The sequence below is a fragment of the Chiloscyllium plagiosum genome, chromosome 36 (assembly GCF_004010195.1).
Source record: "Chiloscyllium plagiosum isolate BGI_BamShark_2017 chromosome 36, ASM401019v2, whole genome shotgun sequence".
Taxonomy (NCBI): Eukaryota; Metazoa; Chordata; class Chondrichthyes; order Orectolobiformes; family Hemiscylliidae; genus Chiloscyllium; species Chiloscyllium plagiosum.
The window spans coordinates 12,819,790-12,845,872 of NC_057745.1; the positions used below are offsets into that span (position 1 = coordinate 12,819,790).

The following is a 26,083-nucleotide window of genomic DNA, read 5'->3' on the forward strand; positions in this document are numbered from 1 at the left end:
CTGAACGATCTGATAATCTTGAAGGATGAAATAAGCCTCTCATAGGACACTAGTCTCATGAATATTGCTGCGTATATCTGAAATTCCTTTGACCAACAAAGGGCATAATTTCTTTGCCACAAATATTCACTAGTTTAATTTCAGAGAGCAGGGGATTGTCCTTAAGAAAATATTGTGTAGGTTAGGCCTGTATTCCCTGATTGAAATGTAAAATTCCCAAAGGACTTGATAGAGCTGAGGCTGGGAGGACATTCCCTTAGTTGATGAGTGTAGAATGAGGTGACTTCACTCTCAGAATAATATTTTGTTTTGTAGGTTTAAGGAGACATTGCTTCACTCAAAGAGTTTGAATTCTCTACCAGAAAAGGATGCTCACTTGTTGCGTATATACAAGACAGTGATCGATAGATTGTCTTGGATATTAACAGAAATGGGGATGATGTGGGAAGGTGAAGCTGAGGTAGAAGATTGCATTGAATTACAGGGCAGGCTCACAGTGCCGTATGGTCTTTAAGCTGCTTCTTTTATCTAGTAGAACATTTCAATAGAAAAGACAGATACGTTACTGATTTGTTCAGGGAAGATCTATCACTTGAAAGAAGGGAATACATTTCATTTTGGCAATGGTATAAATGGGTGATAAATCTAAATGTGCCACCCAATATACCCACATCCAAGTTTTCTTTAATTGAAATCAATAGAGGGAATGATTGAATGTATTGAATGATGGGTGGTCAAGTCAGTGTTGTCCATTTACCCCATCCCTTTCGGTGTCTTCAACTAAAATGAAACTGACAGCTTCACATCAGATTTTTCAGGGCTTTCACACAGTGAAGAGCTATGAGCTGAACAGTCGCTTCTCTTTCAAAAGCTCAATGTAAATGTCCATTTAACAAAAGTTCAGAATCAAAAGAATTAAGTTAAAATGAGGTAGCTTTATAGTAACCTACTAGATGTTAGGGATCAGCCTTATAATCTCTAATGTAATAATGTTCCACATTATCAGGATTCAGGCTTTGCACTTGTCATTATTTCCTCATTAGTCACTTGTTTTTAATGGGTAGGTGCCGAGTGCAATTCAGTCTCTTGCTATGAACCAGCTGCTGTTTTAATATGTCCAGTTTTTAATCTAATGTCTCATCAAATTTCACTTGTTTCAATGCAGATATCTCAATGCCAGCAAAATGTTTACTTCAAGAGAATTCCAAACCAGCTACATTCTAAGAATAATTCAGTACAAACATTATTAAATACTGCTGCCCTACACCATCGCAAACTAAGCTTTAGAAATTTGTGTACTTTTTAAAACGAATCCTCTCTTTGATGTTGACAGCTGCTTCACTACTGAACAAAGCTAAAGATTTAGGAGTCTTTGGATATCATTAGGGCTAAATATATTACAATTCCAGATGTCATCCCTTTCTGCAAACCCCCATAATTGAAATGTTAAACTCTTGTTAAATTTTGTCTGATTTTTAAAAAAAATCTTTCTGTTTTCTTAAAAGAAATGCTGGATTCTTAAGTATATCCTATAAATTAGCCAGTCCAATCTTTAAGCAGAAAAAGTTTTGAACTTTCCTGGAGAACTGACAGTCTGACGGAAACCAGATGAGGTCTGTGTGTGTTACCTTAGAAATCTATCCCTTTCCCATGCTACCTAAATCCATTGGATTCTGGATCTCACATTCCTGAAGAACAGCTTACTCTCAAAACATCGACTCTCCTGCTCCTCGGATGCTGCCTGACTGGCTGTGCTTTTCCAGCGCCACCCTTTTCGACTCTGGTTGCTCTTTTTCCAAGGCTAAGCTCATGGGGCCGTTCCCTCGCTCAGTCAGTTGTAATCAGAGAATCCCCTGCAATTTCTTTCCCTATCTCAGGATTCTGCAGGATCAATTTTTGAGCTTCTCGTATTTCTCATCCAGATGCTTCCCTTTTCTTACAAGTATATTTATGACATCCAGCTCTCAGTTATCATCACCTTTCTCACTGCGTCTGTGCTATCAAACTTGTCTTCCAGTCCTGGATGGGTTTTCCCTTCCACTAACTAAACACACTTTCTAATAACCATTCAAAAGAACAATTAGTTGCACTAGGTTATTCTCCACACTAAGTAAGAAGGTAAACAGGTTGAGGAACATTGCTGCAATGGTAGATACCAGATAAATTCCAATACCTTGAGAATAAATTTCACTTGCACATTTACGATACAGAGTCCTGAGGTAGGGAAAGGAAAGATATTGAAGGGGATTCTCTGATTACAACTGACTGAGCGAGGGAACAGCCCCATGAGCTTAGCCTTGGAAAAAGAGTAGAAAACAAGAGCAACCAAAGTCGAAAAGGGTGGCGTTGGGAAAACACAGCCAGTCAGGCAGCATCCGAGGAGCAGGAGTGTTGACGTTTCGAGCATAAGCTGTTCTTCAGGAATGTGGAGGTGTCATATGAACATTCAAACACAGAGCATTTAGCCCCTGAGCCTGTTCCACCATTCAATGAGCTGACTTGATTGTAACTTCAAATCCACATTCCTAATTAACCCAATATCCTTTCAAACCCCTTGCTTACCAAAAGTTTATCTAGTCATTGAGTCAACAAACCCTTCGGTCCAACCAGTCCGTGCTGAACGTAATCCCAAATTAACTAGTCCCACCTGCCTGCTCCTGGCCCATATCCCTCTCAACCATTCCTATTCATGTACTTACCTAAATGTCTTTTAAATATTGTAATTGTGCCCACATCCACCACTTCCTCAGGAAATTTATTCCAAACGCGAACCATCCTGTGTGTAAAAAACCTGCCCCTCACATCCTTTTCAAATCTCCCTCTCATCTTACCTTAAAAATGTGCCCCTAGTCTTGAAATCTCCTATCCTATAGAAAAGACACCTACCTGTACCCTATCTATACCCCTTATGATTTTATAAATTTTTATAAAGGTCTCCTGTCTCAACCTCATACGCCTCAGTTAAAAAAGTCCCAGCCTATTCAGCCTTACTTTATAACTCAAATTTTCTATACCCAGCAACATCCTAGTAAATTTATTCTGAATTCTATTTCTGCCTTAAAAATATTCAAAGGTTCTGTTTCCACTGCCCCTTCACAAAGTAAGTTCCAAAGACTCTCAACTCTGTGAGAAAACAGTTTGCCTAATTTCTGCTTGAAATAAGCAACCCCTTACTTTTCATCAGTGAGCTGTGGATCTAAATTCTCCATAACAGGACATAAACCTTCTCACATCAACCCTGTTAAGGCCCCTCAGGATCTTAAGCATTGCTATCAAGTCAGCTCTAAACTCCAGCAGATGAAAGCCTGGTCTGTCCAACCTTTCTGCATAAGATGTCACACCCATTCCAGGTATTAGTCTGGTAAACCTTCTCTGAACTGCTTCCAATGTATTTGTATCCATTTTTAATTAAAGTGACCAAAACTATACATAGTACTCTAGTTGCGGAGTTACCAGAGCCCTATATAACTGAAGCATAATCTCCCTACTTCTGAATTCAATTACCACTGCAATAAAAAATAATATTTTATTAGCCTTCCCTACCTGCCAATAGGCCTTTCGCTATTCATGCACTAGGACACCCAGATTCCACTGCACATCAGAGCTGTGCAATCTCTCACTATTTTGCATTAGGGCAGATACATTTTCAAATACTTAACAAAAGGATAAAAATAAACAAATGCCACATCTAAGATGGTCAGGGATTAGACTGCTTAACTGTGCAATACAAAAACCAGAGCAGGTAGAATCGTAACTTTTTCCAACTATCTGGCACGTGTCATAAGTTCCTCCAATGCTTTTTCTCGATGATTGTTGTGGATGAGGAGAACTTCCTTAATATCATCGTGCTGAAAACCCATCTCATCGAACTGTGTCATTAATGTCAGAAATTCTGCTGCCTGCGTGCAAAAGGGTGCAAGAAAGGAAGAAGGAGTTAGTCAAGTTTGGCAGCAAACAAAAGGAACTTATTATCTGCTTTGGACATCTTTGTAGGACATGGTAATGAAATCCAGACAAAAGAGTAACTGTGGTGCTATCGCACAATCTAAACTGAGAACAGAAGGGACCCCAGGGAATCATCAGGCTTTATTTTCGGGCGAGTAAGGAGCTTTCGAATATCTTAGATCTCACAATTCTGCATACTCCGGCATTATGAAGGACCTTGTTGTAAAACTTTCACCAGACCTTTTGAATTAGAAACAAATCGAGCTGGTTTTATACATTTTGCAGAATGACCACAAACTAAATATTTCCAGCTTGCTTACATTTTGGTACCACAGATTTCATTTGCAGAGAAAGACAGGAGCACTTTAACTATCAGGTGGTGAGCATTTATAATTATCCTTTGTCTGAAGCATTTAAATAAGAAAATTATTTTCCACAACTGTATTTGACATTGTAAGCTAACACTCAAAGAGGCTAATTTAAAGGTGAAAGACCTTGCGCTTAATTGAGATAAATCAGAACAGCAAGAAACAATGCAATATAACAAGTGCACAACAGTGTGGAAGAGTCCATAAGAGACAGAGATTAAGACACACTTGAATTTGTCTGTTGCACTGCCTCGCAAAATCAAAACAGATTAAGATATTTAGGGCTATCAGCTGGTGAATTGCAATAAGTAACCTATTCAATTCTTAATTATATTGCTATTCTGTTCATGAAAGGAGGGTAATTAACTGCACAAAATCATTAATATAATGCTAGTCCAACTCAAAGCAACTGCTAAACAGGATTTATGAACTGAACACACTAAATTACTTTGATTAAAGATTATTAAACCTCATTGGATTAGTCATTTTAAATAACATTGTAGTCTCCAAAGCTGTCAATATTAACACCAACAGATAATTGCCCATATATCTATCTATTATTTTAGTTGAAGTGTAAATTGTTTGAAATAAATAGTTAATATTTGGGTTGGTTTGTATCCTTCTTATTCTGGAGTCAGAGGTTTAAGGTTCAGACCTCATTATGAACTTGGCTAGGAAACCTGGCTATCACTTCACTGTGATAGCAAAGGAATGCTGCATCATTGAACCACTGGTAGCCATCTTAGTTCTGGGTCAGATAGTGGAATCAAATTGTACTCCAGCATACCAACTCACATACCATGAGTTGAGTACATAATCTGAACTGAGATTTTAGTGCTAATTGTGAACCATTGTGAAGGTGGATGTAAATATTTCTCCAGGCACTATTTGCAGAAAGGAAGGGAGTTCTTCTGATGTTTTGGCCAACATTCCTCCCTGAAGAACATCCACAGAAACACATTGATCTGTCCATTTATTAGTTTGCTTTTTAGGATCTTGCTGTGTGAAAATTGGTCACAACATTGCACTCATTACAATTGTGACTGCACTTTGAAAGCAATCTTTCAATTATAAAACCAGTGGCAATCTCATTAGGTTCTAACAAAATGTATATATGTAAGAAATTATAAATGTAATACAAATGTTATTGCTTCTAGAAAATTTTAGATTTACATTATTGGTAAAATATTAGACAGGTTGCATCTTCAATATGATATTTGAAGGACAGCATAAATTTAAAAAAGTGCAAGTAAAGGGACTTTGATGAGTTTCAGACCTTTTCCTCTGAATTCTGAAAGAACTCCATGGCTTCTTCGACAAGTCTTTCCTTATAGCCCTCTTTACAGAGACGGTCCCAGGCACTCAGATACTTGAGGATCTGGTACAAAATCATTATACAATTAAAGATTGAAAATAATACAGAAAAACACCCTCAACATTACTTTATACTGTTAGACTGCAAATATCACACTATAGAAAACTCATGAACATTGGTGACTATTTAAATAATAAAATCAGTGCAAGCATGTTGGAACAGTGTCTCAGTGGCTAGCATTACTGCCCAACAGAGCCAAGACCCAGGATTGATTCCAGCTTTGGGTGACTGTGTGGAGTTTGCACATTCTCCCCGTGTCTGTGTGGGTTTCCTCCGGGTGCTCTGCTTTCCTCCCACAGTCCAAGGAAGTGTAGGTTAGAGTGGATTGGCCATGTTAAATTACACATAGTGTCCAGGGATATGCAGCCTTGGTGAATTTAGCTTGGGAAATGTGCAGTTACAGAGATAAGGTAGTGGGTAGGCCTGGGTGAAATGTTCTTTGCAGGGTCAGTATGGACTTGATGGGCCATTCCTGATGAAGAGCTTATGGTCGAAACATTGACTCTCCTGCTCTTTAGATGCGGCCTGGCCAGCTGTGCTTTTCCAGCACCACTCTTTTTGACTCTGATCTCCAGCATCTGCAGTCCTCACTTTCACCTCCTCAATGGGCCCAGTGGCTTACTTGCACACTCTAGGAATTCTATGAAAAAGTGCATCACTCTTATCTGTCCAATTGATCTTGTTATTTATTTCTCAAACTATTTCAGGTATTTTACTGCATGTCATTATTTGATTACAAGCAGCGTTCCCTCTATTTTCTTTCTTCTGCAGAGACTTCTGAGTGAAGTCAATACTGTGAACCACATTGGCACACTGATCGCCGTGCACAGAATGTAGGAGCAGCTGCACATGCAGCTTAGAGGGAACATTGATTATAAGTAAAGAATCAGAAGGAAATAAGAAAAATAATTTAATGTTCACTCAGATGACAAAACTAAATTGTTGAGTATTGCTGAAAGAGCACATTTTGTCAACATTCTTTGTCTTCCATTCGTCAGGACAATTTGCAAGAAATATGAATGGAACTGGAAAATAACACTCATACTGTGTGAAGCTGTATTGATTGGCTGGCAAGTGGACTCTGATTGGTAGTAATGTTGCCATAAAGAATGCACAAGTTAGATGATGACTGACAGTTGACTACAGCTTTGTTTAAACTTTTAACAAGGCAGGTTGATCCTGTTTGGTCAGGGCATTGACCTGAGGTATGAACAAAGCAATGACTGCTTTCAATTTTGTTGACTTGAAAGATCTGCAATGTTAACGTGTTCCTTCTGTCAGCAAAGAACCGAACACTTTGCATTAACATGTGTAGCTTCAAATTGGAGCTAGTTTGATACAGTAAATTCTGTTTATCTGACACTTACGTGTACTACCTCCAAGATGCACTACAGTAATTTGTCAAGGTGCGTGCGACAGATTTCCAAACCCAAAACCTACACTATCTAGGTATACTAGGGCAATAGATGATGGGAAAGTGAGGTCTGCAGATGCTGGAGATCAAAGTTGAAACTTTATTGCTGGAACAGCACAGCAGGTCAGGCAGCATCCAGGGAACAGGAGACTTGTGCCCGAAACGTCGAATCTCCTGTTCCCTGGATGCTGCCTGACCTGCTGTGCTGTTCCAGCAATAAAGTTTCAACAATAGATGATGGGAACAACACCACCAACCAATTCCACTCCAACTGATAACCATCCTGATAAGAAACAATATCACCATTCCTTTATTGTTAATGAGTCAAAATTTTGGAACACCTTCCTAACAGCACTGTGGTGTCCCTATGCCTCAATGACTGTCATTTAAGTGCATAAATTTGTAGAAGCTTTGTGAATTCAGCAGGTCAGTGTTGCCCACTGTGTAATACAGAAACGTTGATTCTTCAGTCAGGCCCATTTTGCTCATCATTTAAAATGCTATGCCTGTTTTTATTCAGGGCAGTAACACTTACTCACTCTACAGCTGTTTAGATCAGTGTTTCCAAAACATTTTTTCCTCTGTGTCTCCATTTTGAATTCTAAAAATTGTCATTACACTTTCTAAAAATTTACTCACTCACAAGATAAGGGCGTTGCTGGTTAGGCCAGCATTTATTGCCCATCCCTAATTGCGCAGAGGGCATTTAACAGGCAACCACATTGCTGTGTGTCTGGAGTCACATGTAAGCCAGACCAGGTAAGGATGGCAAATTTCCTTCTCAAAAGAACATTGGTGAACCAGATGGGTTTTTCCATCAATCCAACAATGGTTTCATGGTCGTCATTAGACTCTTAATTCCAAGATTCCCTGTTTACTGAATTGAAATTCCACCATCATTCCACATTTCACCATTGTAAGGTATTTTAAAATATATTTTAATACCATTTATTTTACATTTGTGTTTTAACTAATGGCATGTGAGTTTTGATATATGTATATATGGAGCTTAATGATAAACTTGTCAGTAATTCTGCAGCCATGATTTTTATGAAACCATAATGAAACAGGGGGTGTCCCTGGGGTGACAATAGGTATTTTTGTTTCTATTGTGAGAGGTCTACAAGTGAACAGAGTAACCATTAGCTTGTTTTCTGTTTAGAAGGACCATGAATTGTTTTTTGCATAGGGAAAAAAACTCACAGCTTGGAAAACTTACATTCGTCAGTTTGTAGATGTCCAGGTTGAAATTGATGTATGAAGCAAATTTTCATAAAGATAAAAGTTAGTTCAGAAATGTTATGAACTTGATTACCTTAATATAAGGGCAGCGGTAGAATGCTCCAGACCTGAATCCTGAACGTTTACTTAAAGTTGAGAATGTCTAAGCTCAGGTCGGATAAAGATTTAAAAAGGACATGCGGGGCAATTTTTTTTCACAGAGGGTGGTTCATGTGTGGAACGAACTGCCAGAGGAAGTGGTGTATGCAGGTATAGTTACAACCTTTAAAAGACATTTGGATAAGTGCATTTATAGGAAAGGTTTCGAAGGATGTGGGCCAATTGCTGGGAAGTGGGACTAGTTTTGTTTGGAAACATGGTCAGCGTGGACTGGTTGGACTGAAGGGTCTGTTTCCATGCTGCATGACTCTGACTATTATCGTAATCAAGGAATAGGCTACCAAACTATCACGAAAAGGACTGAAAGAGACATTTAAGTTAAAACTATTAACATGATGGAGAAACAAATTCTCTCTGGTACTTGAGTACTATAAACTGATGGGAAAAATGGGATTATGTTTTTAATGTATGTTTTGAATTGTACTACAAATAAATAGTGTGATTTGTGTGTGCTTCAGGGAAAGACCACCTTATTAAAATAATAAAAAAACATAAGATAGGATCTATCAAGCTGATTCCAGTCCAGGGTTTGACTTCTCCAGTAATAATATCACCCCTCAGTGTGAGCAGACAGCTCGAGAGGTTAGTTGTCATAATGTTATAACTTGGTCAGAACTGCACAGCAGCCATTGCTGCCCTCGAGCTCCTGATCCCAACGTTTCAGCTTGTGATCCCACTTGGGAAGTGATTTCTGCTTTGGGAAGCTCTGGTTTATAAATCTTCAGCTTAATTAGGAGGGCAGGGCTTGCAAATGCAGATGGTTTGCAATACTTTGTGGATTCACACAGAGTGTGTGACCCTGACAGCATATCAGGAAAGTAAAATTAAATACAAAAGGAATCATGAACTTTAAATTCATTTTTAGGCTATTGGATTATTTCTACTGTCAAAATTAATAATACATCCCTTACTCTTTGACATTAGCAATTTGAAATGCTTTGTCAGTGAAATCAAGGTCAAACACAAAGAGCAAATCTGAAAACTGGAGGCAGCTACAAATGAAACAGCTCTCCAAGAGAAAACTATTCCTAATAGCTGAGTATTCTTTCCTCGCTCTCTAAACATCCACATTCAGAATGTCAAGAATTTCTAAGGCTGAATATTAAAGGTTCCAAACAAAAGTCAACAAAGCCAAAAAATGTTTCCAGCTTAAATCTCTCTCATTATGTTTTTACTGTGGAATTAGTTGAGCCAGAATAAAATGGCATCAGTTGTAATGACTATTGCCAAGATATTTTTTCCAGTAAGTTCTGTGGGATATAACAGTAAAGGTTACTAGTACTTATCATCTTTTAGGCACAAATCAGACCACAACTTTAGGCAAGTGCTGATGTGAAAATCCATAAGACACTGACTGAGATGTGCAATTCCTCTGTAAACTGCAAACCAGCATGTCGCTGTCTGAAACCCCAGTCAAATGCTTCAGATAGCATGAAGTTCCATTCCTGATATCATGGAAAAAGACAAACTTGTTGCAGAAATTTAGTGTTTGTTCATTTCAGTTTGAGTACCCCTTTTAACAGTGTGATAAGTCTTATTTACTTCAATCAATCACTTGCCACTGAAAATATATATTTACAAGTGAGGGGTCTCATTCTTTCAGATTTTAATTGCTTTGGAGGTTTTTAAAAAATGTTTTTCTTAATGTTTTCTTTCTGCCTCTTTCTTTCACTTATTTAATCCAAACTTTGGTTATCTCTCTTTATTTTGCTTTGTGTGCTTGATTTGTGATTGAGTTAACCATTCCATTGACATTTATTGATTCCAATACTCCATGGTTCTTCATGGTACTCTGTGTAATTAGTGAAGTAGGTACACATGGTCTTCTTCACATGGATGCCATATACCCTCGAGACAGCACCATACTGACTGTGTCTCATGTTTACAGCAATCTCCAGTACTAACGAGTGTAGAAACTAAATGGCCATGTTGATGGCACGATTCATTCATTGGCTATGGTAAATTCGAGCCCATTAAGCATAGAACTTTATTTCTAACGAGTAGTGCAGAAAAAGATTAATGTTTGCAAGCTAATCTGCTTTGTTTAATTTAGTTAAGCAGTTAATTTCAAATGGCCAAATTGCAACCCAAGAATACATCAGAATTCCTTTGACAATATTTATCTGCAAGGAAACCGGCATGAGTTTATTAATTCAGAATGTTTTTATATGTATCCTGGAATTTGTTTTAAAACAATGTTGCCATTTATAAATTAGCAATTTCTGACTGCAGATATTTATAGAGTCATGCAGAAGAGATCCTTTGGCCCCTCAAATCTGTATAAACAACAATAAACCATTACCTATCTACACTGCCCCGACTTTCCAGGACTCAGACTATAGCCTTGAATGTTATGATACTTCAAGTGCCACCGAAGCATTTTTTAAAGGTGGTGACATTTCCCGCTTCAACTACCCTACAAGGTAGTGCATTCCAGATCCTCACCACTCTCTGGATGAAAATATTTTTCCTCAACTCCCCTCTAAACCCCCTGTCTTTCATCTTATAATAATGATTATTGATCCTCATTATTGATCCTGCACCTGAGTAGAATAATTGCTTCCTGGCCACCCTGTCCATGACCCTCATAGATTTTTTTTTTAAATCTACACACACAAAAAACAGAAATTGCTGGAGAAACTCGGCACATATTGCGAGAAAGCAGATTTAACAGAACTCTGGGGAAGGGTCACTGGCCCTGAAACGCTGGGTTTTTCCAGCAGTTTCTGTTTTTGTTTCTGATTTCCATGACTTGCAGTTCTTTGGTTTTTTTTGTTTAATCTGCACATTTCTGGAGAGATGATCAAGGACACATTGACTCCCCGGCTTTTTGTTGAGTTTTTTGAGATTGTTCCTATTGCCACTGGAGATTTTGGACAAGTGACTTCCTTCCTTGATTAACAGGTTCAGATGGTTCTGGTCACCAGCTGGTTTGCTTCTGCTATGGTTTAAGAGAGGCGGATAGACCAACTCATGGTTTTCTCTAAGTGTCTTGCTTCTCTCTCTCCCAGAGGAAGGGATGGACCAGCCTCTTATGTCCCCATTCTGCTTTCCCCAATCAAGCAAAAGGACAGGATCCAAGACTGGTACTTCAGACCCCACATTTCCTTCCCTCTGCGAGAATGGAGGGACCTTCAGCTGAGGACCTTGGGCATGACCTTTACTTTATTGGTGAAGGGCCTTTGCCTGAAACGTCAATTTTCATGGTCCTTGGATGCTGCTTGACCTGCTGTGCTTTTCCAGCACCGTTTTAATCTTGACTCTAATCTCCAGCATCTGCAGTTCCCATTTCTGCCTACAACCTTTACTCTGAACTGCTGGTGGAAAGGGAGGGTGGAATACCCCCACTCTAGCTGGCATGCTGGTCCCCTGCCTCAGCCCAGACTCGTCAGCATTCTCCAGAGGCAGCCAGCTTGCTCAGTCTATTGAAGGGACAATTAAAGCCAATGAGTAGAAACCAGCTGGAATTTTCCAGTCAGTCTGTAGCCACACCCTCACTCATGGCCTCAGGAGGTACTGGGAAGCAGTCCCCTATCACAGACAGAGGGCACTGAGGCCAGTCCTACTTGCTTACAGCTTTGGCAGCAGATTGTCCCATTGAGGAGCTTCACTTCCACAACCCATTTTTAATTTTTAATGCAATAAAGGTGCTCGGAGCTCTTGTGCCACAGTGGTTGTATCGCTGCCCCTGAGCCAGGAAACCTGGGTTCAAGTCCCACCTGCTCCAGAGATGTGCGATGACACCTCTGAACAGGTTGATTAGAATATATCTACATTAATGGGACTGAGAGGGGTGCATCAAGTTGAGTATGTTCTTGCTGTCTCTTACCTGCAGGTTGTACTGGCTATCCAATTTTGAAAGCCTGCAGGCCACCCTTAATTGGATGATGAGGATCCTTCTGACTGTAAAGTGGCCAATCAGCGCTCCCAAAATGCTGCATGTTCAGGACCTGCATTTGATCCAGACATTGCAGTTCCAACCCAAACTGAAAAATTCACCCCAATGATCCCCCAATGCCAAGGTGCCTCAGCGATGTTACCCAGTGCTGCCCTGCAGTTGCAAAATACTGTGGGCTGGGGAAATCCAATTCACTCAGTCCTTGCCTCTCGTCAGGCATGCTGTATTGAAACAAAGGACTGAATTCAGTACCCCCTCCCTCCCTCATTACCAAAAACATTCAAGGGTCCCCTCCCTGAGGGTGTTGCAAAATCCAACACAACTCGAAGCTGGAATTCAAGGTCTGATGTCAGCTTGACCAATTTGTTCACCTGTGAGAGTGACCACCCTTCCAACTTGTAATAATGAACATACAAGCTAGGAGTAGGAGTAGGCCATTTGGCCCTTTGAGCCTGCTCTGCTATTCAACTAAGTGACATGATGGCTCAGTCATTAGCACTGCTGCCTCGCAGCACCAGGGACCAGGGTTCGAGTCCAGCCTCGGGTGATGGCCAGTGTGGAGTTTGCACATTCTCCCCATGTCTATGTGGGTTTCCTTCCCAAAGACATGCAGGTTAGGTGGATTGGCAGTGCTAAATTGTCCAGGGATGTGCAGGCTAGGTGGATTAGCCATGGGAAATGCAGGGTTACAGAGATAGGATAGGAGGGTGTGTCTGGGTGGGATATTCTTTGGAGGGTTGGTGTGGACTTGATGGGCCGAATGACCTGCTTCCGCACTGTTAGGATTCGATGTCTGATCCTTGATCTGAATATCATACTCTCATTTTCTTCCCACAAACCTTGGACAGCTCGAGATTTCTGCTTGTGACACTATTTGACACTTTGGAAGTAAACATGAAAAAAGAAGTTTTATAAAGATAGATTTTGGTATGATGTTCCGTGCTTTAACAAGGAGAGCTAAACTCACCTGCTTTCTGCTTTGTTGTCCCACATTCTGGATCGCCCAAATCACTCTGCTTATCGGATAGCCCTGTCTCATCAGTGGCTGGATGAGGTCCTGCTCTTTTTGACTCAGTGCCAGTAGTAGGTCAGCAGTAGAGTCTGGGAGAATTTTGTGGGAATATAAAGGTCTTGGAGTTGATGGAGGCGCCGGAAGGCAGGAATGCTTACTGAGGGTCTGCAAAAGAACAAATAAACATTCAAAATATCTATCAGTGCATTTCATACAGAGAACCTTTAGATCGACAAAAGAGTTTTGTTTGTTTTCATCCAGGAGAGGGCTTACTCTTTATTTAAATCTGCCTTGGTTTCACGTTTCTCTGTTTTGAGTGTCCCTATCTAATATCACATCCTAGAGCAGTAGCATCACTCCCTAATGTTAGCAAATACTTAGAAATGCAAAGAAGAGGCGAATCGACTACCGGAATTGCCAATTGTCCCAGGATCTTGGATGAACTCGCAGTGTTTTACAGTTTTGAAACATAATTCCTCTTTCTTGTTGCAATGTCTGCAGAGAAAATTCCAACTGAGACTAAACACTTGGAGATATACTTAATATTAAATTTGTAAGCCATTTCTCTTACTTTTGCATTGGCACAGTTGTTTAAAACTGTGTTTTTAATATTTGATTTTTTTTAAAAATGGGCTGTAATTAAATCAAAAAAGTGCTCAGTTGAAACTTGTCCCATTCTCTCTTCTGCATTATCAGTTGCATGATTATCATTGGACAAGGAAGATGCTGAATCCCTATACTGTGGTGTGGAAGCAGGCCATTTGACCCATTAAGTTCAGACTGAACCTCCAAAGAGCATCCCATCCAGACCCACACCCCTCTCTATAACCCTGCATTGCCCATGACTAATCCAGACAGCCTGCACATCCTTGGACTGTGGGAGTAAAACTTATACAGACACAGGGAGAATGTGCAAATTCAACACAGACAATCACCCAAGGGTGGAATTGGACCCAGGTCCCTGGTGCTGTGAGGCTAACCACTGAGTCAAAGTGTGAATGCTTTTAATCAGCTTCACAGATGTGTGTTGTAATTGAATGCCATCTCCTGTGAAAGCAGGATTTTCAACTAAAAATAGAGATGGCTGAAAATATCCAGCAGCTTTGGAGAGGGAAACAGAGCGAATGTTTCAGATCAATGTCCTTTCATCTGAACATTGTCAAAGATGGCTTGGCAACTTTTCATAATTTGGTCCTTCTGATCATTCTATAGTCCTAATCATGTGGCATATTCTGCGAGCAAAAATGGAAGTTAGCCTTCTGACTACTTGCTGCTGCTTGGAGATTAGATCCATGCCAAGCAGCTGTGCCTAATGCATTAATGGGTTAAAAAAAAATTGGGCCAATTATTAAGGGATGTGACCCCACAAAAAGACCCACCACTGTTTTTCATCATTGTGATGAAAGTGTGAGATTTATGTTTATGCATTTCAATATTGCTTACCACATGTCTGCGTTGTCTGTATGTTTAGAATGAACAATAAGCATTTAAAACCTAGAATACCTATAATTCCAAGTGAGATGAAATTACCCAGAGTACCTTAGGGGAACTACCCAGAGGGTTTAGGGAAGAACTTTTCACACTGACTTTCATTTTCAGTCTGTGACTGCAAGTCATTCAAGAGCAAAGCATGCATCAAGGGGGAAGTGCTAAGAGGTTTGTTGATGGAATAAAATAACTTTGAAATAATAAAACTATCTTTGAATAAGAAGGTACAATTACAACATTTAAAAGGCATCTGGATGGTTATGTGAATAGGAAGGGTTTAGAGGGATATGGGCCAAGTGCTGGCAAAATGGGACTAGATTAGGTTAAAGTTAAAAATCCCACAACACCAGGTTATAGTCCAACAGGTTTATTTGTAAGCACTAGTTTTTGGAATGCTGCTGAATCAACCACCTGATGAAGAAGCAGCACTCCAAAAGTTAGTGCTTCCAAATAAACCTGTTGGATTATAACCTGGCGTTGTGAGATTTTTAACTTTGCCCACCCCATTCCAACACCGGCATCCACATGTCATGGAGTAGGTTAGGATAACTGGTCAGCATGAACGCATTAGACCGAGGGGTCTGTTTCCATGCTGTACACCTCCATTACTCGATGTCTCTAAGAAGTTATTACTAATCTTAGGCAAGAGCATTAGGATACAGTTGATGGAAAATAACTGAAGTCAAGATTTTTACGTTTAAAAAAAAGAATTGAAGCAGTGTCAGGGATAGTACAGCATTGGAAGGAAGCTAAATCAAGGGGATTAATAATAACCACAATAATGATCATTAAGAAAGAATTACATCCAGTTCTAGCAGATGAGATCAATTTTAATTATTTCACACCCATCAAGTATGAAAAGAGAGAGTCTCCCTTCCTTGGAAATTAGCTGGACTGGGTCCTGCTGTAGGTACAATACTTGATAATCTAAGAATTGCAATAACTTGAAAGGGTTCAGAAAAGATTAACAAGGATGTTGCCGGGACTGGAGAGTTTGGACCATTGGAAGATGCTGAATAGGCTGGGACAATTTTCCCTGGAGCGTTGGAGGCTAAGAGAAGTTTGTAAAATCATGAGGGGCATAGATAGGATAACTAGACAAGGTCTTTACCCTGGGGCAAGGGAGTCCAAAACTAGAGGGCATACGTTAGGCTGAGACGGGGAAAATTTAAAAGGGACCTCAGGGACAACGTTTTCACACAGAGGGTGGTGCGTGTATGGAATGAGCTGCCAGAGGAAGTGATGGAGACTGGTACAATTACAACATTTAAAAGGCATCTGGATGTGTATATGAATAGGAAGGGTTTAGAGGGATATGGGAAAATGCTGGCAAATAGGACTAGATTAAGTTAGGATATCTGATCAGCATGGACGAGTTGGACTGAAGGATCTGTTTCTGTGGATAATATTTGCAAGCAATACCAAGGTGTAGCGATTCCAATACACAGCCATTGTTTATGTTCCATCTATAAAGTGTGCTCAGGTTTTCTCAACTAAGTGTTTAAAAATCTTTGAATCAATGTTATAAAAGAATAGAGGGCTTTTCCCTTTGTTTATCTTCAGTTCTCTTGTTAATAAACTTTCTTTTCATTTTATTGTTAAAACAAAGACTGTAACATTGTGTGCTTCCGTTTAGTAAAAGATCACTTCAGTAACAAAAGATACATAACAATTATGGTCTATTCAGCCCAGCTTCTGCTGTGGATCTGAATTGTGCTGTACTAACATAATTAGGCATTACCCATAACAATTGGGGCCACTAGGTCATAATAAGTCATGTTAAAAATAACAAGTAGCAAGAGCTATTTGAATTCTGGTTTAATAGTTCATTTAACATCACAAGCTTTGAAAGGAAATGATTATCAGTATTTATGTATTTTTATTTAATTATGCATTAATGCAAACCAATATTTTGAATTGTATGATGATTATCACGAAGTGTTGACATCACATACACGCTATCACTCAGTAATTTCTGGTCCCTGGCACAGTGTCTGTCCCTATTGCTCAGAAGGGAAGGGGGAAAAGGAGCAGAGCATTAGTCATTGGGGACTCCAGAGTTAGGGGGACAGATAGGAGGTTCTGTGGGAATGAGTGAGACTCACAGTGTGTTGCCTCTCAGGTGCCAGGGTTTGTGATGTCTCTGATCATGTTTTCGGGATCCTTCAGGGGGAGGGGGAACAGCCCAAGTCATGGTCCACATAGGCACCAACAACATAGATAGAAAGAGAGATCCAGGAAGGCAGAAATCCAGGGAGCGAGAGTGGAAGTATAGTGCTAGAACAAACAACGTTGTTATCTCTGGTTTATTGCCTGTGCCACTTGCTAGCGAGGCGAGGAATAGAGAGAGAGAGAGGAGTTGAACACGTGGCTATAGGGATGGTGCAGGAGGGAGGATTTTGGATTCCTGGATAATTGGATCTCTTTCTGGGGTAGTGGGACTTCTAAAAACAGAATGGTCTTTACCTGAACCAGAGAGATACAATATCCTGAGGGGGAAATTTGCTAATGCTCTTTGGGTGGGTTTAAACTAATTCAGCAGGTGGATGGGAACTGAAGTTGTAGTTTGAGTGTACAGGAGGTTGAGAGTAGTGAAGTCAGAACTAAGGTTTCAAGATCACAAGAATACACCAGCAGGCAAGAAGTTGGTTTGAAGTGTGGCTACTTCAGCGCCAGGAGCATCCAGAATAAGGTGGGTGAACTTGCAGCATGAGTTGGTACCTGGGACTTCGATGTTGTGGCCATTTCAGAGATATGGGTAGAGCAGGAACAGGAATGGTTAATGGTTTCCGGGATTTAGATGTTTCAGTAAGAACAGAGAAAATGTTAAAAGAGGGGGTGGTGTGGCATTGTTAGTCAAGGACAGTATTAGCACCATCCCTATAGCCACGTGTTCAACTGATGGCAGAAAGGACATTTGAGGATTCGTCTACTGAGGTAGTATGGGCTGAGATTGGAAACAGGAAAGGAGAGGGCACCCTGTTGGGAGTTTTTTATAGGCCTCCAAATAGTTCCAGAGATGTAGAGGATAGGATAGTAAAGATGATCCTCGATAGGAGTGAGAGTGACAGGGTAGTTGTTATAGGGGACTTTAAATTTCCAAATATTGACCGAGAATACTATAGTTCAAGTACTTTAGATGGGTCAGTTTTTGTCAAATGTGTATAGGAGGGTTTCCTGACACTGTGTAGACAGGCCAACAAGGGGCGAGGCCAGATTCAATTTGATACTGGGTAATGAACCTGGCCAGGTGTTAGATTTGGAGGTAGGTGAGCACTTTGATGATAGTGACCACAATTTGGTTATGTTTACTTTAGTGATGGAAAGGGATAGGTATGTACCGCAAGGCAAGGGTTATAACTGGGGAAAAGGCAATTACGATACAATTAGGCAAGATTTAGGATGGGGAAGAAAACTGCAGAGGGTGGGCACATTTGAAATGTGGAGCTTATTCAAGGACCAGATACTGCGGGTCCTTGGTAAGTATATACTGGTCAGGCAGGGAGGAAGTTGTTGAGCGCGGGAACCGTGGTTTACTAAGGAAGTTGAATCTCTTGTCAAGAGGAAGAAGAAGGCTTATGTTAGGATGAGATGTGATGGCTCATTTAGGGTACTTGAGAATTACAAGTTAGCCAGGAAAGATCTAAAGATAGAACTAGGAAGAGCCAGGAGGGGACATGAGAAGTCATTGACAGATAGGATCAAGGAAAACCCTAAGGCTTTCTATAGGTATATCAGGAATAAACGAATGACCAGAGTAAGGTTAGGGACAGTCAAGGATAGTAGTGGGAAATTGTGCATGGAGTCAGAGGTGATAGGGGAAGCGCTAAATGAATACCTTTTGTCAGTATTCACACTAGAAAAAGATAATGTGTTTGAGGAGAGTACTGAAATATAGGCTACAAGACTAGATGGGATTGAGGTTCACAAGGAGGAGGTATTGTCAATTCTGGAAAGTGTAAAAATAGGTAAGTCCCTGGGCTGGATGGGATTTATCCTCAGATTCTCTGGGAAGCCATGGAGGAGATTGCTGAGCCTTTGGCTTTAATCTTTATGGCATCATTGTCTGTAGGAATAGTGCCAGATTACTGGAGGGGATTCTCTGGGAAGCCATGGAGGAGATTGCTGAGCCTTTGGCTTTAATCTTTATGACATCATTGTCTGTAGGAATAGTGCCAGATTACTGGAGGATAGCAAGTGTTGTTCCCTTGTTCAAAAAGGGAAGTAGAGACAACCCTAGAAATTATAGACCTGTGAGCCTTACTTTGGTTGTGGGTAAAGTGTTGGAAAGCGTTATAAGAGATATGATTTATAATCAGCTAGAAAGGAATAAGTTGATTAGGGATAGTCAACACAGTTTTGTGAAGGGTAGGTCGTGCCTCACAAACCTTGCTGAGTTCTTTGAGAAGGTCACCAAACAGGTGGCTGAGGGTAAAGCAGTTGATGTAGTGTATATGGATTTCAGTTAGGCATTTGATCAGGTTCCCCATGGTTGGCTATTGCACAAAATACAGAGGCATGGGATTGAGGGTGATTTAGCGGTTTGGATCAGAAATTGGCTAGCTGAAAGAAGACAGAGGGTGATGGTTGATGGGAAATATTTATCCCGGAGAGTTCAGTTACTAGTGGTGTACTGCAAGGATCTGTTTTGGGGCCACTGTTGTTTGTCATTTTGAGAAATGATCTGGATGAGGGCGTAGAAGAATGGGTTAGTAAATTTGCAGATGACACTCAGGTCATTGGAGTTGTGGATAGTGACAAAGGAAGTTGAAGGTTACAGAGGGACATAGATAAGCTGCAGAGCTGCGCTGAGAGGTGGCAAATAGAGTTTAATGCAGGAAAGTGTGAGGTGATTCACTTTGGAATGAGTAATAGGAATGCAGAGTACTGGGCTAATGATAAAATTCTTGGTAATGTAGATGAGCAGAGAGATCTCAGTACATAGATCTAGTTGCCACACAGGTTGATAGGGTTGTTAAGAAGCATATGATGTGTTAGCTTTTATTGGTAGAGGGATTGAGTTTCAGAACCATGCTGCAGCTATACAAAAACTCTGGTGCGGCCATACTTGGAGTATTGCGTACAGTTCTGGTCACCACATTATAGGAAGGATGTGAAAGCTTTGGAAAGCTTTCAGAGGAGATTTACTAGGATGTTGCCTGGTATAGATGGAAGGTCTTACGAAGAAAGGCTGAGGGACTTGAGGCTAGTTTCATTAGAGAGAAGAAGGTTGAGAGGTGACTTAATTGAAACATGTAAGATAATCAGAGGGTTAGATAGGTTTGGACAGTGAGAGCCTTTTTCCTTGGATGGTGATGGCTAGCATGAGGGGACATAGCTTTAAATTGAAGGGTGATAGATATAGGACAGATGTCAGAGTAGTAGGGGTGTGGAACGCATTGCCTGCAATATTAGTAGATTCCCCAACTTTAAGGGCATTTAAATGGTCATTGGATAGGCATATGAACGAGAATGGAATAGTGTAGGTTAAATGTACTTCAGATTGGATTCACAGGTCAGCACAATATTGAGGGCCGAACGGCCTGTACTGTGCTGTAATACTCTATGGTCTATGTTCTAATTTGGCCTCAACATTAACCCTGCGGGGTCAGATTATTGTATAATGATTTATAAACAGCTGGGGAATTATAGAAGTCAGTCACAAATCGATTGTTCCCTTTCTTCTCTGTTTCTCAGTGAAGATAGACCAATTTCAACTTCATACTTTTCAATCAAACTAAACATCCAACAAGGCTCACTCTCCATCTTTGACATTCACACCCTGCAGTTTCAAATTGCTGCTTCAAGGTCAGCAGTTTAGAGAGACAACTGGGAACATGGAAACCTATTAATAAAGATCCTTTCCAATACCGAGTCAGCAGGGTCTGTCGTGAAGAGTTGCAAGAAAGTAATGCCGTACTTGTGGGCAAATTGTGAACTTAGAAGCTCAGCCAGAACACAATGGAGCAATACGAGAAGTAGTAGTAATTAACAAAGTTTCTCTTGAGTATTGCTGCAAAAGGAGACATTTTATTAAAGCTTTTCATTTTGCCCTCATCAGGACATTTGCAAGAATCCCAAGGAAAAGGAGAGTAACATTTAATACCATATGAGAAGAGAATGCTGATTGGTTGGCAAGCTGGCTCTGGAAGCATTGACATTGGAGAATATGCCAGTCAGATGATGATTGACAATTAATGGCAAGGTTTTGCTTAAATTTAAACCAAGGATTAACTCTGATTGGGCGGACTTTGCTCTAAGGGATGAAAAAGAGAATGATGTTGACTATTTTGTTTAGCTGAAACAGGAGCAATATGTGAGAACACATTTTTGTCAGCTAAACAAATTCCCATGGTCCCGTATATACTACATGAGGCATCTAATACATGGCAAAGTCTTTTCAGTACTTTGAGAATTTTTTTTCCAGCAGTACTCAATATCCTGAAATACCAACTGACTATCTGAAGTTTTCTTATTGTTCAAGCATTTTCTCCACTGGGTCTGCCTGACCAAGCAGTTTCCAAAGCTGCTCTGGACCAGCCATCAGGAGGAAGGTCAAAGCATCCCAGAATAACTAACTCCTTGTTTACTTCCAGTTGCTGCAGGGAAGCCTACTTGCAGAATGCTTCAGAGAACGTCTCCAGGATACACGCATGAAACAACCCCACCGCCCCGTGGCCGAACACTTTAACTCCCCCTCCCACTCCAGTAAGGACATGCAGGTCCTCGGCCTCCTCCATCGCCAAACCCTTCCCAACCGACACCTGGAGGAAGAACACCACATCTTCCACCTTGAGACCCTCCAACCACATGAGATCAATGTTGATTTCACCAGTTTACTCATTTTCCTTCCCCCCCCCTTATCCCAGTTCCAACCTTCCAACTCGGCACCACCCTCTAGACCTGTCCTATCTGTCTATCTTCCTTCCTACCTATCTGCTCCACCCTCCTTTCCGACCTATCATCATCATGCCCCCACCTTCATCCACCTATTGCATTCTTAGCTACCTTCGCCCCAGCCCCAACCCACTCCCATTTATCTCCCAGCCCCCTTGGCCCACAAGCCTCATTCCTAATGCCCAAAATGTTGATTTTCCTCCTCAGATGCTGCCTGACCTGCTGTGCTTTTCCAGCACCACACTCTCAACTCTGATCTTCAGCATCTGCAGTCCTCACTTTCTCCAAGTATTTACTCTGGTCTGGTTCTTTCAAGACTGAGGTTGTCATCTCCAATTTTGAAGTATGATGGGTTGATAACTCCATTTTGCAATAATAATGTTAACATTTTGTTAAAAATTCTTGTGGGACTGAGTTGATTTAGTAGCCTGTGAAGGAGATACAATTCATACTTGACTGTACCCTGGCCAACTCTTTTGAATGTATAATTATTTATTTGGCTGTCATCCCAATTGGAAAGACATGAATGTACAAGTAACTCTGTTGTAAAGGTGATGTGATTGAAAATGGATATTAGCAGCTTATAAACTACAAAAAAAACCTCAAGAGGCTTTCTCTGGATTGTGTATGTGATGCAGGAATAAAGCATTGAGATGTCACGGTTCTTAACACAACATGAAACAATCGTAATCATAATCAAAACTAGAAGATGGTAAGAAAGTGTGTGATGAACATGTTGAGATGTGAACAGAACAATCTGGATCTTTTTATTAACTGACCTGACTTTTACCAACTGTGTAGCAAGGATGAAAATGTGAGCCTCTTAACTGAGTTTGAGAAGTTGACTTGAATTATTATCTACGTATCTGGGCTCAACATTTTAGTGTCCTTTTCAGCAAAATGTCATTTGTAAATTCAAATTATGGAATGGTTACAGCTCAGGAGGATGATATTTGGCCCATTGATGGATGGCTCATTTGCAAGAGAAATTTAGCTCATCGCACTCTCTGAGCCATTTCCAGCAGATATGCAATTTTTCTCCCCTTCAGCTTCTTTTTGAAAGCCATGAATGAATCGACATCCACCACCTTTTCAGACTGCATTCCAGATCACAGCTACATGCTATGTAAACATGTTTTCCCTTGTGTTTCCTGATCACCTTCAATTGGTATCTTGTAATTTTTGACCCTTCCTCCAATGGGAATGGTTTCTCTGTAATCTGCCTAAATTTTCCGAATTATGAACACCTTCAATCCAATCTTCTCAACTCTCAGGTGAACAGCTCGAGATTCTCTGATCTATTGATATAACTGAAGTCCTCTTTCCTGGAACCATTCCTGTAAATACTTTCTGCATCCTCTTTAAAAGCTGTCACCTCCTTCCTAAAATGTATTGTCCAGAATTGGGCACCGTATTTCAGTTTAAACCAAACCAGTGTTTTGCAAAGATTAGATTCCCCTACAGTGTGGAAACAGGCCTTTCAGCCCAACAAGTCCACACCAACCCTCTGCAGAGTAACCCACCCAGACCCATTTCCTTCTAACTAATGCACCTAACACTATGGGCAATTTAGCATGGCCAATTCACTTGGTCTGCGGGAGGAAACCGAACCACCCAGAGGAAACACACGCAGACACGGGGAGAATGTGCAAACTCCAGACAGTCACGTGAGGCTGGAATCGAATATGGGTCCCTGGCACTGTGAGGCAGCAGCGCTAACCACTTGAGCCACTGTGCCGCCTGTTTATCATAACTTCCTTAGGAGTGACATTATCCCATAGATCAAACAGATAGAGAATGATGCTTCCAGTTGCAAAGGGAAGAAGCAAACAAGTTTTACCAAGAGAGGTAGCAACTTTTTATTTTTGTTTAGAGAGATCACAGTGTATTGGTTTAAAAATTAATCTAGTTAGCCCAGTATTATAACATCAACCAGAGAAAAGTAAGACACTGCTTCCAATTCATTCTTCCCCCTATTTCTATCCTAAATCTTACATCAATAGAGACACCAATCAAAGATACTTGCTGCTGTTGGGCAGAGGGGTGAAACCAGAGAACAACTTCACATTTCTCAGGTGCTTCCTGACATTGAGCTTCGAGACAAATTCCCTTCTACATGGAGTAGAATATTCAATTTGATTGTTGATCCTCACCTAGGCTTAATTACCAAATATATCCTGATAAATTTACGGATACATTAATTAAGATAATTAACTTTAAATATATTTTTTATTCACATATGTCTTTTTTTGTTCACTTGCTCCGAGGGGTGATCATAAGTAAGCAGATATCAATTGCTAAAGAAGCACTGATAGTGTCTTGGAAATAATTGGTTCAGAACCAAATGATCCCTGAAGTGCAATTTCATCAACGGGTTAGCAATAAGATTTCCAATGCCCCCCACTTATCATCAGAAGAGAAATTGCATTCCTCTCTTCACAATCATTGGGCATTCTCAAACATACCAGATTTTGTGACTGAGAAATATTTTCTTATTCCTTCCTGGGGATGTGGGCATCCATCCCTAATTGCCCTTGAACTGAATGACTTTTGATGCCAATTAAAAATTAAACACGTTGGTGTGTGCCTGGAGTCACATGTAGGTCATACCAGGTAAGGATTGCAGATTTCCTACTCTGACGACCACTGATGAAGTAACTAATATAACTATACTGTATCTAACCTTCCATAGAAGAATGACCTCAAGCAGGATAATGCCACGTTGCGGTTGCAAAAAGATGTCACTGATTCTTACCGAAAGCGGTGATTTGTGTTTTCTGAGTGGAATTCTTGCTCTGAACATCAATGACCTTTCCAGGTGACATCGTGCAGATGATAATGGTGGACTTCCAATCATAATTTGCTCTGAGTTCATATTCTTCCCATTTTTTTTGTTTTGGTGCTGACAGAGAGATTTTCTACAAAGTTTTCTTGGTGTATGTCCCTGTGACCAGTTTGATCCAAGCCTCTGAACATCTTCCTCATCATCAGTATTGTTGCAAAGAGGAGATGACCTATGGCTAGTGATATGAGGGAGTCGGGTTAAGCTGGCACTAAGACATCTCTCACACTGTCGGCTTCTGGAAGGGCTATCCAAACAGAAAGGGGATGAAGCTGGTCTCCCATCTAGCAATCTGGAATGAAGATTAAATTTGTTCCTGAGATGTGGCACTGAAGGAAACCTCTGCTTTTCATTTTCATCAGACGATGAGAGCTCATCATCCTCTGAGTATCCATCGTCACTTTCGGAGTCTGACTTGTATACAGGTTTAGAGCGAACATATTTAATGTCTGTCACACTGAAACTTCTGAACTTCTTGGTCTGCAAAATCATGTGGTCATTTTGAACTTTAGCATGCTGGGAATTATTATTCATGTCACCTTTATCCTCTTCCTCAAGATCGGAAAACGCAAGCCAAAATGGTGGACATGTTGGTGTAAGCCTTGGAGGCTCTCGTAGGGAACAGTCTCGCAGCCATTCTAGAATCTTCTTTTCCAGAGTAAAATCGTACTGCAAGAGATAGCAAATTAAATTAGTCGAAAACAATGTAGTAGCTGTGCTAAAGACATTAGGGTTGAATTTCCATAAGGATTCTTCTGATCATCTGCTTAGTCCTTCTTCTCTGGGACCACTGTGAATCGGCTGCTAAAGTAACAATGGAAATAGGGCAGAACTCTGGAAATTAATAGCAATAGTTCAGAATTTAATTCATGTTCTTACATAACAAAAATACCGTGGGAGTATTTTTAAATGAGAATGCCTATGTTAATAATTTGATGATGCCGTAGGATGATGGGACTCTGATTCAGCAGGCACATGCTGTCAACACTGAGAGGAAATGTCGTTATTTTTACTAACCAGCTCTACACCGGAGATCAGTGTTCTGTAACGTAGTGTGTAAACAAAAGAGTTTGTTGGAGTTCCTCAGAGTCAGATAACTGTCAGTCTTGGATAATGCAGAGACTGCGATGTAGCACATGAAGAATACAGGCAGTACAGCCTAAGGGAGCAATCTTTTGATTCAGCAGGAAAGAAAGAACCCAAGTCTCAAACCTAAAGCATAAAGCAATTCTGGTCTCCTTCCTATTGGAAAGATGTTGTGAAACTTGAAAGGGTTCAGAAAAGATTTACAAGGATGTTGCCAGGGTTGGAGGATCTGAGCTACAGGGAGAGGCTGAACAGGCTGGAGCTGTTTTCCCTGGAGCGTCGGAGACTGAGGGGTGACCTTATAGAGGTTTACAAAATTATGAGGGGCATGGATAGGATAAATAGACAAAGTCTTTT

The 26,083-nt window shown here is 40.5% G+C and overlaps 1 protein-coding gene across 2 annotated transcripts in view; it reads right to left on the reverse strand.

Annotated features, from left to right (window-relative positions):
• Positions 1-3,079: 3,079 nt before the first annotated feature.
• The window catches only part of ubap1lb (ubiquitin associated protein 1-like b), a 44,057-nt gene continuing 21,053 nt past the window's right edge, over positions 3,080-26,083 (reverse strand). For both annotated transcript variants that reach the window (XM_043677332.1, XM_043677331.1), the window contains 4 exons: positions 24,554-25,309; positions 13,369-13,578; positions 5,590-5,691; positions 3,080-3,899 (listed from right to left, as the gene is read on the reverse strand). In XM_043677332.1, coding sequence (XP_043533267.1) covers positions 3,765-3,899; positions 5,590-5,691; positions 13,369-13,578; positions 24,554-25,309 — 1,203 coding nt within the window. In that variant the 3' untranslated portion in view covers positions 3,080-3,764. The remainder of the gene's footprint in view (positions 3,900-5,589; positions 5,692-13,368; positions 13,579-24,553; positions 25,310-26,083) is intronic.